A 19001-nucleotide genomic window follows, 5' to 3' on the forward strand; every position below is an offset into this window, starting at 1 on the left:
CAGGTTCTGAGGGACAGGCCACCGGCCGGAAAACAAGGGATAAACAACTTAGGGAGAAACCATTGTGAGGGAAGTACATGGGGGGGAACCGAGGACCGAACCATTATTAACTTACAAAAGGGAAAACCAATTCTAAAACCACATGATGCCACAGAGGGCCACAAGGATGGAGATGGATTTGGAGGAAAAGCCATGCAGGGAGTAGCTTAGGTCACTTTGCTTGTCCAGCCTGGAGAGGAGGAGACTGAGGGGAGACCTCATTGCAGTCTTCAGCATCCTCATGAGGAGAAGCAGAGGGGCAGATCCTGATCTCTGTGCTCTGGTAACCAGTTTCAGGACACAGGGAAATGTCATGGAGCTGAGTCAAGGGAGATTTAGGTTGGATATCAAGAAAAGGTTCTTTACCTAGAGTGGTCAGGCACTGGAACAGGTTCAACAGGGGAATGGTCACAGCGTAAACCCTGAGTGAGTTCAAGAAGTGTATGGAAAATGCTCTCAGGCACATGGTGTGATTTTTGAAGTGTCCTGCACAAGGCCAGGAGTTGAACTCGATCATTCTAATGGGTCCCTTCCAACACAGTGTATTCTATTATTCTATGACTCTGTGATGTTCTATGATATCCTGGTACTGAGACACTGGATGACACCACAGAAGAAGAGCCAGAGGTGACTGTCATTTTTCTGTCCCACTCCTCTATTTCATACTACCATGAATCTCCATTAGGTTCTTTTTGAAGTGGAATGTCTGAAACTCCTCTCAGAGACAGAAGTCTTCTTGCTGTGGTCCTCACAAAGGAATTATGCTGTTTCGGAGAACCATACCTCTGTCTCTTGTAGACATTTCATTATTGAAGTTGCACAACAAGCGCTATTGCATAAATGGCAAACATAGGTGACACTGCTTGTAAACTGCCCTATTTCTGGTGCTCAAATATCCTTGCTCAAAACTAAATTCCATTTTTACATTTGAATGAATCTTAGCAGCAGCCAATTAAATAATTACTTCGAAAGATGAATTAGGTTTTACACTTATTCTACCTCAGCAGTTCAACCACATTACCATTAATACATCATGGACTACTTTTCTTGTCTGTGTATTTCAGGTGAGTAACTGAGCCATGGTTCTATCAAAAAGTACTTTCAGGTGTCCCACATAGGTTTAGAGTGGATGGGACCTCAGCTATGCCACTATGGGACTGCCTCTGGGAACCCAAGTGCAAAAGGAGATCTGGCCAGCAACCTGCTATGAGTCACTCTGACTTGCTCTGTCACAGGATTTGCACTCACAAGTGGGTCCAATCCTTATCTGGAATAGTTAGACAGATCTGCGCTGCAGCAGGATTGAGCCCATGTATCACAATGCACAAATACACAAGCAGCATTGCTAGAAAGGGTCTGCTTTCTAAAGGTGGCAGAAAGGGGTGCCAGGTGACAGCTGAGATGGTACATAATGGTCTTTGTGCAGGAAAAAAAGTGAATGTTTTGAAAAGTAATAGCTCAGTAAGGTAAAATAACTGGGGGCAAAATGATTTAACACAACATAAAACAATAGTACAAAATAGGAATCAAGAACCATGGTGTCACTTCCAGACCATGGCTTCTGTGCATGTGAAGTAATCATCTGGAAAAGAAGCTAGCTGTGGGAGAGGATTATGAACAGGTCATGATCTCACAGCATGACAAAATGGCCAAGAGAGCAAATGCAACCCTTATTAGCAATGATCAGCACCTGCAGAAGGAGAGGTTAAAGAAGTTGCTACTTTTTGTCACATCCTCAAGGCAATCATTGCTGGGTATTGTAACCATTTCTAGTCTCAACACTTTAGCAAGGATGTTAATAAATACAAATTGTTCAGAGATTGTGCCACCTGAGGAAAATCTCCCTCATGCTGATCACTCAAAGATCAACCTCACTCTTTGATCACCTCAAAGAAAGGGCACAGAGAAGAGCAAAACACTACCTAAGACTACCTATGTGGAGAGGGAAATCTAAAGGCATTAGAGATTCTTCAGCAGGCTACCAATCTCTTGGACTCAAAAATAAGACAAAGAACAGAGTGCTAAACTGCCACATTCGTAACAACTTATCTACTAAATTTGCCATTCCTTCTAGCCTTGGAATCAATATTGCTGTCATACAGAATAGCTCATTCAGAAATGAAATGCTGAATGAAATCCTATGCCCTGAATTATCTAAAACAGAGTACATGATCATAAGAGTCCACTTGGGTCTTAAAAATCCATGAGTGTAGCTCAGAGGACATCTAGTTCTAGAGGCTAAGTATGAGGCCTTTACATTTTCCAGGGTGAGCTTTCCCTGAAGGTTTTTCCTGAAGACTGAATTATTTATCTTATAACTGAAAAGTTAGCTGCAAAGATATGAAGTAGCAAGCCTCCAAAAGATAAAATTTCCTCCTGTTTTCCTATTTTCTTTAATTCTAGGTGAAAACATGTACAGACAACAGACAAACTTTATGTTTTGAAAAAGACTGAAAGGTTCTGTAGGCACATGGAGTGGAGATCAGCACCCTTACAAGCAGATCTTTTGAAAGGCAGATACTGGCTGCATCTGAGTTCAAAACAGGGCTCTAAAGAAATTGGCTTTTCTGGTTTTGATGACCTATGTAGCTCTGTGACAGATGTGGTATTGTACCACATTTCCGAGGGATGGAGTCTACAGCAGCCTTCTTTACTACCTAACTGGATTTTATCACTTTGACTGAATATCAGTCAAAGTTTTTACAATGTGAGGCTCCAAAACCATGTCTTGCCTAGTCATTCTTGTTTCCTCAGCCAGTTTTATCCATTTCTGCTCCTATCTGTATAGCAATGTACAGAATTCTGGTAGTCCCCACAAAACTCATACTGTAAGACTCAGTACCGTACATTTTCCAAGAGTAACATTTAAGATGGCACTTTAATTCACTGGGAACTGAGCTGAGCTTTTCCATGAAATTGTATTTGATTTGGTAAAGAGGAGCTTCAGTAAAGTGAGACTAGGACTATCTTTATGTGTTTTACAGCAGAATTTCCATCTTTTCCACATCTTCAACAATTACCAGGACTTGATGAAGACCCTAATTTTCAGGTGGACTGATCCTAAGTTTCATCCTTTGGCTACCAATATGAAGAAGGTATCCAGCTTGATTGTCTTAATCACATTTTCAGTTTTGATGGGCAGGAAATGTAGTGTAGTTATATGTGTGAGCCCTGAATAAAGTTAAGAGTAGGTGTTTGCTGCATGCTGGCTTTGGGACACAGTGGCTGGATTTTTTTATGCTGTAAGTCTGGGAAATCACTCACATCTCCCCCTCCCCTCAACAGGTATGCTCTGGGGGGCATGGGGGGGTTAGCATTCTTCTCTGACCTGGTCTGCATTTAATCTATCTCACTTTGCAGTAACAGTTCTATCTCACTTTGCAGTAACTCCTGGCATGTACCACTGACATCATCAGCTAAGTTCTCTCAGTGTTTTCCAGTTTGTCAGTAAAATACTGTTTAGCAGGTGAATTCATGGCAAAGAGGATATGACCAACCTGTCTCAAATCCTCGACTTGGAGTTTGAAAAATAAATTGCTAGGAAATGGTCATATTAATTCCTGTGCTTTGTTTTTGAATTGTACAGTCTTAGACAGAAATAGAGTTTAGTTTAAACTAAATTGCTGTTACTTTTCAACATACTTGAGTGAAGTCCCAGAGATACAATAAAAATAATTAACAGAAGCAGCTATTGCTAAACTAAAGTGAAGGTTTGAGTTCTGACCTCCACTTTGTGCCAACAAACTGCCTAGTGCTTTTTTGCTGTAGCCATGTACTACCCTGAAAAACTCAAGGAAATCTTAGTCGTGTTGCAGTGTAATTTTTCAGGACACCCAGTACATCTTTAATCCGGAGAAAGATGCTGCCGTTGCCCAAGCCGGGTGACACTTGGAAGCACATTATCGCAAACAGAATGTTCATTAAAAGCGGATTAGGAGAAGATCTCATCAAACATACCAATTCCGCTTGAAATAAACGGCTTCTAAGCACAGGAATTGTTAGAGGAATGGACCATAGGCGCCGACTAGTTTCGTTTGCATATTTTAGAGAGCGTTTGGAGCTGATGTGTGTGGGACTAGGCTCTTTACTCCAGCAGTTCTGTTTAGCTGGCTCGAACAGAGTAGAGGTGATAAGATGTGGAAACTTAATGAAAAAGATATCCCAGGCATGAAACACTGTAGAAGAATTCTGCTTAATAATGAACTAATTAAAAAACAAATTAAACGAAATGCAGCTTTCACTGTTAGGTTCTAGATTTCTCTCCCCCAAACATTAGACGAAATTGCATTGTTTACAAAAATTTATTAATACAAACTTTACACACTTTATATAACAGTTATCAAAGTCCTAGTTATAGATATCATGTGTGTAATAATACTTTGTTTAAGTTCTTTTTATATTCATTTGCACACAAAATAAGTTCTCCAAGACTAACATCTACCTACTATGACTGTATCTCAAATCTGCTCGAATTTTGGTAAGGCTGTTGGCGTTTCTGGAAAAAAATAAAATAAATCGTACAAAGGATAATAACCTAGGTGATCACTTCATAATGCTTGCGACTAGCCACTGAACTCTAACTGATAAGGTCATAAACAAAACGTCAAGAGAGCCCTATGTCATTATACCACAGCCGACACAAACACAGCGCACTCTGCCCATGGCCAAAGAACAGAAGGACGACTAAAACGCAAGCCGATGTGTTGCAGCATCGTAGGGCCACTAAATGCCATCCGCGAACTCGTGGCGATTTACAAGGTGAAGAGAAGGCACGAAAGCTGCACACTGCGCCCCGCGTCCCCGCGCCCCGGCAGCGCGCCCGGGTGGGCCGGCAGCGCGGCCGGAGCCGCCGGAGCCGCCGGGGCAGCGCGGGCGGTGCCGGCAGCGAGCGCAGCCCGGACGGGACGGGCGGTGCCGGCAGCGCCTGCCCGCCCCGACGGGCTCTGCCCGGCCCGCTCCGATCCTCCTGGCCGGGGAAGGAAGGTTTTACCCGCGAGGGTTTGTTGGGGGGGTTGGGGGGTTGCTTTCCGACGTCTTGGATGCGGGGCTCGTTTTGTCTTTGGAAAGACTCCTGTAAGGTTTGTATGGTGAGCTGGAAGGAAGCGGGTACCTACGTGTCCTCCTTCGCTCCCGGCCCGGGCGGGGAACGGGACCAGCCCCCGGGCAGACCGTAAGATAGGAGTCCGTACATAGAGAGATGAGGTGAAAATGGTTTATCTCGTTAGAAACCGGACCACAGGTGAACACTACACATTCTTTTATGACAAAGTTTGTTTTATGAAATAAATTTTACTAAGCAATAAGCCAGAATGTAGAAAAATACATTTTACCTCCAAACTCAATAAACAAGGAACAAAAACTTTCGTAGTAGTGCATAAATCTTTAGTGGTAGCTACAACAGGGGTTCCTAAACTTGTACAATAAGAGCTTGCATAAACAAAACAAAGGAGTGAGAGAGCGTTCACAATCTTTTTTTTTTTTTTTTTCCAAAAAGAACATAACCCAAAAAGGTGATTCAGGTGGGTTAAACAGAGCTCAGAAAAGTTCGAAGAGAGGATGAGAGGCGGGAGGTCCTACAAGAAAAAACAATCAAAGAAAAGAGCAACTCCGACCGAAAAATGCAAAGGCGAGAACCCTGCTCATTATTACACATGATGAGAAGCATGGACAGCACTGGAGAGTAACACACTGTACTTTGCATCCAGGTCCACTACCGAGCTGCCCGGGGCAGTTGGGTAGCGGATCGGAGGTGGGATCGCCTCGTCTTACCTCGACCCTTGCGGCACCGGCTCCGGTACAGGCTCCGGCCCCGGGGCGCTCCGGGGGCCGCCCCCGGTCACCTCCCCACTCTTTCCAAACGGGTCCTGTCTCTGCTTTGGCTTTGTTCTGCAACTCTGCCCAGCCAGCCAGAAGAGCAGTGCACGGGGCTTAGTACTTACTGCTCTTGCTGCTGGTTCGGGATTTGGGGGTTGGGGTTTTGAGTTTGGCTATTTTTGGTTTTGTTTTGAATTTTTTTTGTTATTATTATTTTAGGTTTGGGTTTTTTAACTATTTCTCCCTCCAATAGGCAACAGAGATGCACAATTTGGATCGAGCTGTTGTTTTCACAAGATAATTATCCTCTAAGCTCATTGTCTGAGGATACACTAATAGAGATACAACTGGAATCAAAGAAAGCAGGAGAGGAAAAAAATAATAATCGAAATCTAGAAGAAAGGGGACGCTGCCCCTTCAGAGAGGCTAGTGGCAAAGGAGCCTGCCTTGAGACTCACCAGGGGAAGAATCTGCTTCACCAATTCTCCTTCACCAAATCAATTTCCTCATAATCCCCCTGGGAGCAGGTCATCCTTCTCTATATACAGTAGCAAATGGTGAAAATTAATGTCTTCGACCCTGTCTCGGATAAAAATACTATCCTTTTAATTTCTGTTACAAAAATAGGAGTAATATTCAAAACAATGATTGTCTCTTTTTTTCTATTTATTTTATATAAAAACATAAACAGCTCAGGCGAATTCTTGTTCTTGTGCAGGCTTTTCATGAAGAATTGTTCTTTACTATTCTTAGTAGTATTTATATATATATATTTATATATTATATATAACTTAATGATTGGTCCACAAAGTAGATCTGTGCGTTTCTCTAGTGCTTTTTGTACAAAAGAAAAACAATATTATTATCAAAATATTCATTTAATGGCTTTACTTCATACATAAATACATGTTTAGATAACACAGGAGCGGTGATTGTTCAGTCAGTTTGGAAATTACTTTTGTTTTTGTTTAGATTTTGTTGTTGTTGTTGGGTTTAATCTCTCTCTCTCTCTCTCTCTCTCTCTCTCTCTCTCTCTTAGGACTTTGTATACACAGGAGTGGCTGGTTACTCACATCGCTACAAATACGCTACTCGGCGTCCTTTGTTTTTAACTCTTTGTTTATACCTTTTCCCCAGGACGGCTGCTAAGTATTTCTTGACAGCCATTTGTTTCCGGTAGCGGCTGTAGCTGTCCGTGAAGATGCCGTCTATGTGCCTCTTGGTCAGCGGTTCCGCATCGTCCCCCAGGCCGCCGCTGGCACCGCTGCAAGCACCGAGAAGCACAGCTGCATCAGGCGGGGCCGCTCCGCCCCTCTCCGCGCCCCTCCGCACCGCCCCCTGCCCCGCGCAGCCCCGCGCCGGCCGCTGCCCCCGGCGCAACACGTTGCGCGGAAGATGCGCGGGGAGACAAAGGCCGCGCCGTAACCCAGTCCCGACGCTGTGCGCGCAAGTGGCGGCGGCGGGAGAGACAATATCTCCCCGCCATGAATTATTCATTGCGACCGCGAAAGCTGCTCTCCCTGGGGCTTCATTAACGTGTTACCTTCTGCCGAAGGGCAGCGGGTGGCACCGGGCTAGCCCGTGCCCCGCCGGCGGCGGGGAGCCTCGGGGAGCCCCGCCCGGCGGCTGGGGGTGCGCAGGGCTTCAACCGAGCCTCCACTGCTGCAGCTGAGCCCTCGATCACCGCTCTGGATAAGCTGCTCCCCCAGCAAACCGTAAGGGCTGCCCAATTTCCTAATTTTAAATCGGTTGACTATAAATATTTAGAGAGATATATAGGTAGATAGATAGATATAGATAGACGTAGGTATAGATTTATAGATATAGATATAGATATAGATATATAGATATAGATATAGATATAGATATAGATATAGATATATAGATAGATACACATGCATGTGTGTGTATATCTATATCTAAATATAGATATACACATATATATCCGTATGCCCTAGCGTAGTAACCCAAACAAACCTCCGCGAACACCCGCGCTGACAATCAGGCTCACGCTGCGCCGGGAGCGGCCAGGGGCAGCGGGTGCTCGGGGAGCCGGACTCCACCAGCCTCATCGCGGGCTCAATGCGTTCCCGACCCCGGCCGGGGCAGCTTTGTTCCCCCCAGCCGCGGCCCTTCCAGCGCCTCCGCTCCAGCAGCACCAACGCCCACCGCGGAAAAGAACAAGCAGAGAGCCTTACCCGACCCGCTTGGCCATCAATGAGTGCAGATATTTCCTGGCAGATAACTGGCCCAGGAGTTTCCTGTAGGCTTTGTTGAAGATCCCATCGGCGTGCCTGGGCAGAGGGAAGAGCCCGCGGGTGAGCGACGAGGCCCGGGAGCCGGCTGCGGCGGGTTGCGGGAGCCCGGGCGGTAGCGGTGACCATCCCTCTCCGCCAGCGAGCGGAGGGCGGCATCTCCCCGCGTCCCCCGGGACCCCTCGTCCCCACCCAGATCCCTCCCCGCCGCGCTCGCTCGGTTCCGCGCCGGCTGGGCATTTCTGCTCCGTTTGCCGGAGCATCGCTAGCCCTCCTCGGCGCGGGCGGCTCCCCCGCTCCCTCCCCCGCGCTGCTGGAGGTAAGGCGGATTTTCCATTTCTTCTGAGCTTTACACTGGGCACCGGGACCTGGGCAGTATTGTCGTTTCTTTGGGTTCGGGATTTTTATTTTGATGTTGCTGTTTGCTTGTTAGATATCATTACTATTTTTCCCCCCAATCGGTTCTGCCAGACCCGTTTTTCTCCCTACTCCAAATTCACGCCTGACACACCGCGAGTTGCAGTCACCTCTTTTCCGGTGGGTAATACAAGGTGTACATCTCGCCGATCATGGAGGACGGATTCGCTATACCGAGGGGCTCTTGGTCGTAGGCGAAGTCCTGCAGGGTGTTCCCGTCCTCGTCGTAGACTTCATCCTCCAGCCTGGCAACGAGAGCAGCAAGGAAAAGGAGTCAGCCGGGCTCCGCGGGGCGCTCCGCTCCACTCCCCGCGGCCGGCTTCCGGCTGCCTCGGTGGCCACCCCTCGGCGGAGCCGACCCGGGAGCCCCGGGAGCCCCGTCCGACTGCCCCATCCCCTCCCTGCACCCGCCCGCTCCCCATCCCCGCCCTCTCCTCTGCGGGGCAGGACCGCGGAGGAGGGAGCACACCCGCCGTCAGACGTGCTCCAAGAAACCCCCCAAACATGCCCCCCCTCCCCCCGCCCTCCGCGGCCCACGCCCCGGCCCGAGATGCATCCCCTCTCTGCCACCGCCGTGGCTGCTGCTTCCCAAGCGGAGCGCACGCCCAGGCGCGCAGGCTGCCGCGCACACACGCGTTTGTGTGCCAGGGGCTGGGCTGGAGCCGAGCAGCCTCCGCTGCCCAGACGGGGCGGTGAGCGGCAGCCCCACCGCCGGGACCGCGCCCCGCTCCTCCCCACAGCGCCCGCCGGGACGGGGGGGCTTCGCCTGTTGGTTTTCGTTGAATGGTGCCCCCGCCCTTTGAGATCTCGCCAGTTTTGTGCGTGTCCCAGCCCCCCAAGCCCCCGCTCTCTGCCTCCCTCTCTGCAGTACCATGTAGGTCATTGCACGTTACAGGCAGCTATTTTTGTCTGTGAGCTTCAGCGGAGGTATTAATAATAGATGCCGCTAAAGTGTTTCACTCCTGCTAATTCAGGCGCTTGAATGAAGGAAGCCTGCTTGCTGCCGGCTAATGACCCCTCAGGCCACTGAGCCCGCTGCCCCCTAGCCACACTGCCCAGGAAGATGACGGGGGCTGCTCCGAGCCAGCTCCGACGGGCTCCCGGTTACTGCAAGGACACCTCGGAGCCCCAAAAAGGACACCCACCTCGGACAACCTTGCTCTCCCAGCATCCCCCCCCTCCCCCTTCATTTCCGCACACCGCACGGCAGTGACCCCCGCAGGGCACCCCGGAACAGAACCAAGCGCCGGTGGAGCAGGACGACAGCACCGAGCCCAAAACTACCCCCAGGCCAAGCAGCTCCGGTCTCCCGACCTGGCTACAAGCAGGGTGAGAACAGGCTGCCATCGGCCATCCCGGACCAGGCGCCCTGAGCCCCCAGCCGGAGACCAGCGAAGGAAACTCCCTTGTGCTGGTGCCTCTGGGTGTCCTCCATTCCTGCCCCAAACACAGAGGAATTCAAACGCCCACGGCTCCCAGCTGGAAAGGGACAGCACAGGCACCATCCCGCGCTGGAATCCAGCAAGACAACTCCGAGCATAGAAAACCAAACAACCTTGCGCCAGCCCCTTTCCCTCTTGAGAAGGGCTGTCATACACAGCCAGGTAAACAGGGGAAGACACTGAATCCCCACCACCTCCAATCCCGCTACACGAACCATGACAGCTCCCACATGCTTGCAGTCAACGGCGCACCCGTCCCCGTGCCCCGCTCCCCCTGAGCCGGACAGGCGATGCTCGGCGCTCACCCTGGGCGAGCTGCGGGCAACCAGAGGCTGCCAAGGGCCCCGCAGGACAGGGGCCAGACGGGAGAGGAGCTTTTGGGCCCCGTCGACATGCAGCCGGGACCTCGGCCCGCTCCCGCCGACACGCAGAAAAGCAGGACACCCCACTCTCCGGGACTCCACCGGGGACAAGAGGCCGTGGGTTACAGTACCGGGGTCCCGAGGAGCGGACCTGGGGGATGCCAGTGCTGCAGCCGGTGGAGCTGGTTGGCACATAGCCCAAGTGGAGGGGATGTCCTTTGGTAACTCTACTCCACATCCCTTCTCATTTTCCTCCCCGGTAAGATTCCGCTGCCCTTAGCTAAGCTGGGGCTGAAATGATCCCGACGGAGCTCCCGGACAGCAGACGGACCTACCTGAGTGCCGGGTACTGAAGTCCGGCCGCAGGTGAGCAGTAGACGCTGCAGTGCATTATTATGCCATAGACCAGAAGTGCTAAGATCGCTTTGCTACACATTGCCACTCTGTGCGGGAGGGAAAGGAAACTGCTGTGTAAAAAAAAAAAAAAAAAAAAAAAAAAAAAAAAAAAAAAAAAAAAAAAAAAAAAAAAAAGGAAAAAGAAAAATCCCTAAAATCCCTAAAACAAACAAATAAAAAAACCCCACCACTAACAAAAGCCTAAAGAAACCACCCCACGGCTCACCAACCCCTGGCCTGGCCTGCCGGAAAATGAGGCAGAGCAGCCCCGGGGGACAAGCGCCCTGGGCAGCTGGGTGCCGGCGCCGAGCGGCACGGAGAGGAGCAGAGCGGTGCCCGGCGCAGAGAGCTGCGGCCGCCGCCCGCCCCGTCGGTGCCCGCCCGCCCGCCCCGGGACCGCTGCTGGAAGGCCCGGCGAGCCATCTCGTGTCCTTACCATTAAACTCTAGACACCCGGCACTGAGAGCGTTTGGCTGCGAAATTAAAACGGCAGGTCTTGAGGGGAAAAAAAATAAAGACCCAAAATGGGGAGGGGGAGAGAAACCGAGCTCTCTCCCAAGTTGCGTCCAAAAGGAGTTAAAACCCTCGTGACATCGCCTCTCCTATGGGCGAAGGACCGGCAGGATGCAGAAGATGCACAAGCGGCAGCAGTTAGTAGTTTGCTGGTTTTACGGCTATCCACTTCAAAAAGAAAAAGAGAGGCAGGAAGGGGAAAAAACAGATAAAGGAAAAAAGTTTGCGGGCAGCAGCACAGATCTGGAGCGGAGTCTACAAAGGAAATGAGAAAGAGGGATGGAGCGAGATGTCGCCGGAGAACGAAGTGCTGGGGGAGAGGGAAGAGAGCGAGCGAGTCCGGGAGGGAGCGGAGGCGGGAGCCGCGGGCTGGCTGCGTGCGATGTTGTCTTCCCCAGATCTCTCCCCTCACTGAGCGCCTTCAGCCTTCTCTCCTTCTCCTGCTCGGTGGCTCCAAACTTGACCAGCCTTCCGCAGCCTTCAGTCTGATACGCAATTAGCAAGAAAATCTTTGCAAACACTCCGCTTCAGCAAGAGCCCTCTTCGTAAACATTTGCCTGCTTGTTACCTTAGAGGACGGGCAATATTGTTTGTTGCCCCCGTAGTGGTGTCCGGATTTTTATTCATGAATCAAATGCCTTTTTTTTTTTTTCTCAGTCACGTAATAATCGGGTATCAGAAAAGACGTCACCACCCCAATTCCTCAAGGAACACAGTTCTGTGTCGTCCTCAAAGATGAGCTTATCAGGAGTCATAAAGCTTCTCATAAACACCAACTCACACTTCCTCCCCCCACCCCCAAAAAAAATATATAGAAAAAGAAAACCTAACAATCAAACAAACACGCAGAAAAGCCCCACCGCACAAACCTAAAAGGATGTTCACCACAGTAAAGTTTTACCTGACGTGGGAAGGGAAGCGGAGGAGAGCAGTTAGGGTAGGGGTGTGGGTCCCCCGGCTTGTTGGGCTCCCCCACGGCTTTGCTCCGGGTCTTTCCGCGGGGCCAGCTCACCCCACACGCAGCCCGGGGCCGCCGCTGGGCGCAGGCCCCCGCGGAGCCGCCCGGCCCTGAGCGCGCAGGCGGAGCAGCCCCGGCGTGGAAACCCCCACTTCCGCGGAGATTTAAGAATATAAGTGCCCATTTTTTTTTTCCCCAGGTCCCCCATTTCTTTTTTTCTTTTTTTCTTTTCTTTTTTCTTTTCTCTTTTCTCTTTTTTCTTTGTCTTTTCTTTTTTTTTTTTCTTTTTTAAGGATTGTTAATATTGTTCCCATTACACAAAGCATCCCTCCCGTGGAAACCAGCAGCTCCGTGACCGCTCTGCGTCTGTTGAAGCCGCGGGGCATAAGGGACAAGCCCCACGGCCCCGCCGCAGGGAGGGTCCCACACTCGGCCGGCGCTGCCCGGGGAGGAGGGGGCGGCTTTTCCCCTTACTCCCGTGGCCCGACCCTTTCGTCTCTCCGCCTTGTGCAGAGACAGATGTGCGGCTCGCAGCACTTGGCAGAGAGGGAGGGAAGAGCATCGCCATGAGGGAGAAAAAAAAAAAAAAAAGAAGTTGATTTGCCGGAGGGACCGGGAAGGAAATCCCTTCTCTGGGGACTTCCCCGCCGCCGGAATAATTTTCCCCCGAAGTGATGCGCCGGGCGCGGGCCACCGGCGGGCTCCCAGCCACTGCAATTGCTGCTCGTCTCCGCACTCCCCTCCCTCCGCGACTGAAAATGTGCCCTTCATTTCCGAGAATTACCCAAAGAAATACAGGCTTCAGGAGCCATTACTAGACATTTTAATTATTGGGATCATAACCAGAGCGTTCAGGAAGCAGCAATAATATAGTTCTTCTGTTTCCTATTTGAATGGGTTTGGTGTAACATGCTTGGATGAGTTATTTGAGCCCAAATCGATTTCTCAAAAACAACAACAACAAAGAACACACCATACAATTACATTCCTATTACGGTCATTTAAGGTTTCAATATTTTCCGGAGATAAAGGAAATTTGACGTGAATGAATGATTCCCGTAGAAATGGCCAACCACTCCAACCCGAGCGGGGATGCGGGACTAGGGCCGGAGCGGGACGCTATCCCTGTTGTCATTCTGTCCCGGGCCTTTCGGGACGGGAAGGACCGCTGGCAGGAGAGGGAACGGGGCAGGGCAGGGCAGGGCGCCCGGCGGGGCTGCCGGGGAAGCCGTCACTCCACCGCTCCCGCTGGGGAAGGGTCACCCCGCCGCTCCCGCTGGGGAAAGGGTCACCCCGCTGCTCCCGGTAGAAAAAGGGGCACCACGCGACTCCCGTGGGAGCAGGGTCGCCCCGCGGCTCCCGCCGGAGCTGTGTCGCCCCGTAGTGCACCGGGGCTTCCCCGCCGCTCGCCGCGCCCGCGGGCGCGCACGGTCCGTGAGCGGAGGGCGCCACCGCGCGGGCAGCTGCGCGCCTGCGGCCGGCGCCGCGGAGCAGCCGTCGGGCGGGCCGGGGCTGCTCCGTGCCCCGGCTGGGCTGGGGAGAACCCCCCGCGCCCGGCTGTGAGAAAAGCCAGCAGGAAAGGCGGCCCGCTGCTCCCTTTCACCGGGCCTTTGGGGCTGGTGGGGTTTGTGGTGGGATTTTTTTGGTTTCCTTTGTCATGACTCGGAGGTAGCAGGTGTAAACGCGGTCTTTTCTAGAAACCCGTGTGGCCAGGACCGTGTGAATCGCGTCAGGATGAAGGCTTGAACGCACACTCCGCCTAAACGACGGGAAAAAACATTCCTTCTCTCCAAAGAGACGAGACACAGACAGGTAATACATTTTAAAGCTGTAGCTGTTTTCATTTCAGAAAAGTTACTTTCAGCTACTTTTGATAGATACAGCTGCATTTCCTGTCCTCCATCCCCACTCCCCTAGATCCTTACAGAAAGTATGAGGTTGCCTGAAACAGCAGGCATTAGCAGCACAGAGGTAGAGATACCCATAAAACAAACCTGAAGCTACAGACCCCACCAGAGACCCCCTATGCCACCCTGGTGGTACCATGCATGCAGCAGCAATGTCAGGATGGTTTGCAAAAAATGCATCTTCTAAGCTGTCACTTATGGTCAGTGAGTAAGTCACACACAGTTTGTACCAATAAAAGTTTCATAGCATCTCAGTCTACGTCACAGGGGTGTGTGTGCAAAGTCAATGTGATTATGACATGACTGCGGTTTAGGCTGAGGAAGTAAAGGTTCTAATCTGGTCTCTGCATACAAGTAAATTTCTCAATAACTGTCATCTCAAGACTGATTGGGATTTAAGGTATATAATACTTGACTCTAGGGCAAATTCCTAAGGCAGCATCTAAAGAAAAGCAGGGGTTTTTTTACTGGCAGAATTTCTTTCATCTTTCCTGTACCAGCTTAAATTAGACCTTTTAATTTATAGAACTATTCTATTTTAAATATCTATTTTATTAACTAGAGCATTATAATTCTATAGAAGTTTCTAGAGGAGCTTATGTTCTGTAAGCCTTGTCAAGCCTGACTGCAGCTGACTACAACTGACTGCTGGAAACCTGGCTGCTATAGTTCTAATTCAAAGGAACATATTTCATCATGTACCATAATGGGCATCTTTTTCACTCCTCAGAACCCCCCTTCTTATATTTATGCATATTTTATAAAATATACTATGAGTAATTTATCAAACTGTCAGGAAACATTATTGGTCCATAAAGTGAGATATCTCATACACATTGTTTGGATGTCCAGACACTATATTAATATTTTTTCAGTATGCCCCAACTTAGCTGCATGTTTTTACAAGAACCTGGAAGAATTTATGTACCTGGGATACATAATTTTATCATGAAAGGAGGCATGTATTTCTGCCAATATAGAAAAGGAGGAATTCTTCTTTCTCAAAAGCAAGCAATCCTGCCAAACCAGCTGTCTCTCTCTCTCTGACACACACACACATTATGGGTTTATTATCTGTCTTGTACCTATCTCTGCCAGGCCTCCTTTCTTACAGGGGTTGCTTGGGAACCTTTTGCTAACCAGTATGCCAATGAATACTTGTCTGCACCAGTTTCACGCACATAACCCCAGCCTTTGCTTTCTCTTGGCTTTCCTGACTCCTCCTCCTCCCCAAGGGCCAGCTCCTGGGAAGGATGAACTTGTCAGAGGGGGGATTAACCCATCCATTAAATCATCCAGCTATAGCTGTGGTCATCTGAAAAAGGCTGATTAGAGATAGCCTGGCAGCAGAACAGAAAGAATTATAGCTCAAGCATGGCTTGGAGGACATTTCAGCACTTCCAGCCGAGATGTGGAACCTGCAGCAGAGGTGGGAAAGCCCTACTTTCCTCCTGCAGGCTAGATGTCAATCTACTCAGGGACAGAAAGAGATGAAGTATTTAATTCACAGAGTTGTTTTTCTTTTATTAAACCATTCCCTCTCATGCTTTCTTTAGGTAAAAGCAGCAAAATGCTTAGGCACACTGGAGAAAGCACAAACATCCATGTGCTTTCTTATGTCCAAAGGGACAAAGCTGCAATCCAGACAAGCTTGGTCACCCAGGGATGTTCTGGGCAGAATGTACAAACTACAAAAAAACCCCAGAGAGCAGCAACCAGGGATACTATTGGGACTAAAATCTCTCAAGATATGATAGGAGCATGCCTCACTTGGTGGCCAGGACCCTTGCCAACCTCTTTGCATGAGAACACCAAGCATTAGCAAAGTCTCTGTATCTTCAAGATAATTCCTTCCTACCTTTTATAACCTTACTTCCAAGCAAACAGTCAAAAAAAAAGGGCTGGTTTTTTTTTTTTGTTTTGTTTTTTTTTGGTTTTTTTTTCCTTCTCTGAAGTGAGGAGGCAGAGCAGTACTTGCCAGGGCAGCAGTGTGGGAGCACCAGCAGTGCAGTCACTCTGCTCTTGCTGCTGCTTAGAACTCACAGTGAGAGACAAGGCCAGTGGGTTGCCTGTGTCTTGCATAATTGCCCACACAGAAGCTCAGTGTTCAATCTTACCCCGTGGGTGTCTTCCTCCCCCTATCCAGTAAATGAAGGCAGATGACTACGACAATACAGAGGCAAAGGAAGACTCATTCCCATCCAAACACAAAGGCAGGAAAATCACTTTCTAAATAAATGAATGACCAAACAGTGGACTCGCTTTCATAAGGAGGTGCCACCGTGCTATTCCTGTGACAGAAAATTTCCTTGGATGACCAATAGATTTATTTATAATCTCTCATCTTTGACCCAAATAAAGTCGCAGGAGAAGAAAAGAATTATCCTTGATGCTTTCTGACAGTGGTTCTTTGATCAATCATTTATGTATGAAAACCTGAAAAATAATTTATGAAAGGCAAAACCAACAACAAATAAAGGACTTACTTTAAGACTTAATATTCCCAAGGCTTATTCTACACTAAAGCCAGCAACCTATAAAATGCCACTAAAGACCTCACTAGTCCACAGGGCATAACAAAAGGCTTTAGCACTGGCAGCAGATCTATCCCCTCTCTCATTTCTATTTGGCCCAGTGTTCAGGGGTAGGGTAAGCCCTTAAGCAGACTGAATATACAAAGTTTCACAAGTGCTGCCAAGATAACAATAATTTATATTGGACAAATAACAGCCACAACATTTTTGTGTTCCAGGTTGCTTTAGAAGCAGCTGTAGCCCAAGGTGAATGACAAGTTCTGGTTTTGTACCCAAATGTGACAGAATTTTGGGTACACCTTTAGAAACAGTGGGACTGCCATGTGCCTGTGTCCAGAACCAAAAAATCCATCCATAGTTCTGAGGTATTGCTAATGGCATAGCTAAAGTTATTCATAGTTTACATTTACCAGAAATAGTTGGAACAAATTAATAATGAATTAGAACATTTCTTATCATCGCAGGGAGCGAGAGGGAATAAATAGAACCATCCATATTTTCTTATTACAAAACAGTGTGCAGCCTATTACCAAACGCTAATTTAGTGTTGCTTGTGCTGGAAAACTGTTGAAGGGTCTCTGGCTCCTGACAGTGCAGCTTAATTCAGTCTGACAGGAGCAAGGCTGCACAGAAGCAGTGCGGGGCGGGCAGGTGAGGAACATCCCAACAGGGGCGAATCCCAGCCTGCCGGAGCCGGGCGCCGCTCAATAATTCCAATTAACCGCGCTAAAGATGATAGAGACGGGTCACGCAGAGCCCAGTAAATAGCAATCAGAACCAAGGATTTTGATGAGAGAATAATAAAGTCTTCCTCATTAAGGGGTGTAGGAGCCTGTCCTTGGTTGCTTGTACGCCCTGAAGTGCAGCTTCTGCCTTGTAGGGCTGCAGGCTGTGCTGGACACAGCCAAAATTGCCCTCAGCATGGGAGCCCTTCACGTGACTTAGCTCCCTGTTTTGTGCATGGTGAGCTACAGGGAGAGCTCCCACATCCCTTAGCAGCACAGGAGGGCCTGTGCTACACCAGATGCACAGCTCCAGAAGTAAGGGTAGGGTGTGGGTGAGACTGGGGAGCTCAGTTTTCTGTCTCTGTGCCACGAGATGGCTGGACAGCAGACTCTGGGGTCACCAGCCAGACATAGGGGGCAGGAAACAGCACATAATCTTTGTCTCCTGTCATAACTTAAATAAAGTACTCCAGTCTACTTAGCCTAGAGGAAAATGTGTGGTTCTTAGTTTTTATATTTAAAGAGAGCACAAAGAATTTCTTGTGTGTGGCCTTATGGTCCGATCCATCTCTATCTTCTAATAAAATGCATTTCTGTAACAGCCAAGGCAATTAATCACTTAAACAGAATTGGATTACAATCTCCATTACTAGAAAATCTTTAAAGTCAGGCTTGCTATCTTTCTAAAAGATCTCAAGCTATCGAGCCAATCTTTGCCCTGCTTTATGCAAAGGTCAGACTGGATGTTCATAATGGCCTCTTCTAATGTCAAAAATCAGTCTCTGACCCTTGTAATGCCACTCACTGATTTCAGACAGAACTGCACTGGATTTATTGACCCTTCTCATTAGGAATGAAGATTGTCTGCAGAAACTCCTATGTGATTTCATTACCCCAGGTACATGTCTATTGAGCTCATTTTGTAAATACTGATATCTTTAGCCAGTTAGGAATTTCATAGGAGTTTGCAGAGCACAGCACAAACCAGAAATTACTAGGATATTGGAAGACTGAACCCTCTCTTTTGACCCACAAATCTGTGTTCAGTCCCCAGAGGTAACTGCATGTGTTGGTAGCAACAATATAATGATAAGCTATGATACTCTGTAGATATGTTTAAATTCTGAAACTAAAATATGGTATTTTTCACTGTAGTGGAAATCCTTTTCCTGGGAATTTCTTGCTTTCAAGTGCAAGTATATTGTTGACTTTGATATGTATTTTCAAGGAAAAAAAAAAAACAGAAGTAATTTGGGGTGATATTCTGACAAATTCTATTCTACAGCAAATGCAATTTTTTCTCTAAGTCTCAGTAACACTTGAGATTGCTCTAAAATGTATATTGGTTATAACTGTCTTCAAAAAATGTTTCACCATTGCAGAAATAACTTCAGTTAGTTTCTCTGATGAATTATCTGGGTGCAACATTAATTTGCTCTGAAACACAATAGACAACAAGTTTGAGCAATGAAATGCAGGAATAACATCTTATCATCTTATGCTAACACTTAAAGGTGTTTTGGCTTTTGGGTTTGGTTCTGGTTTGATTTTTTTAGTAAGGACTCCACAAGGAGATACCTTTATATGTTTCACATACCTTCCTGGAATAAAAAAAAATTATCCCATTCAAAAGACAGCC

At 48.4% G+C, this 19001-nt stretch overlaps 1 protein-coding gene across 1 annotated transcript; it reads right to left on the bottom strand.

Moving 5' to 3' along the window:
- Window positions 1-6777: 6777 nt before the first annotated feature.
- ADCYAP1 (adenylate cyclase activating polypeptide 1) lies at window positions 6778-10765 on the bottom strand. Its single transcript, XM_009102388.4, has 4 exons — window positions 10665-10765; window positions 8636-8770; window positions 8052-8147; window positions 6778-7117 (listed from the first exon to the last, which is right to left on the bottom strand). The coding sequence occupies exons 1-4, from the start codon at window positions 10763-10765 to the stop codon at window positions 6931-6933; spliced, it is 519 nt and encodes a 172-aa protein (XP_009100636.1). The 3' UTR covers window positions 6778-6930.
- Between the last annotated feature and the right edge of the window lie 8236 nt (window positions 10766-19001).

This window comes from Serinus canaria, chromosome 2 (assembly GCF_022539315.1).
Source record: "Serinus canaria isolate serCan28SL12 chromosome 2, serCan2020, whole genome shotgun sequence".
In the NCBI taxonomy this organism is placed as follows: Eukaryota; Metazoa; Chordata; class Aves; order Passeriformes; family Fringillidae; genus Serinus; species Serinus canaria.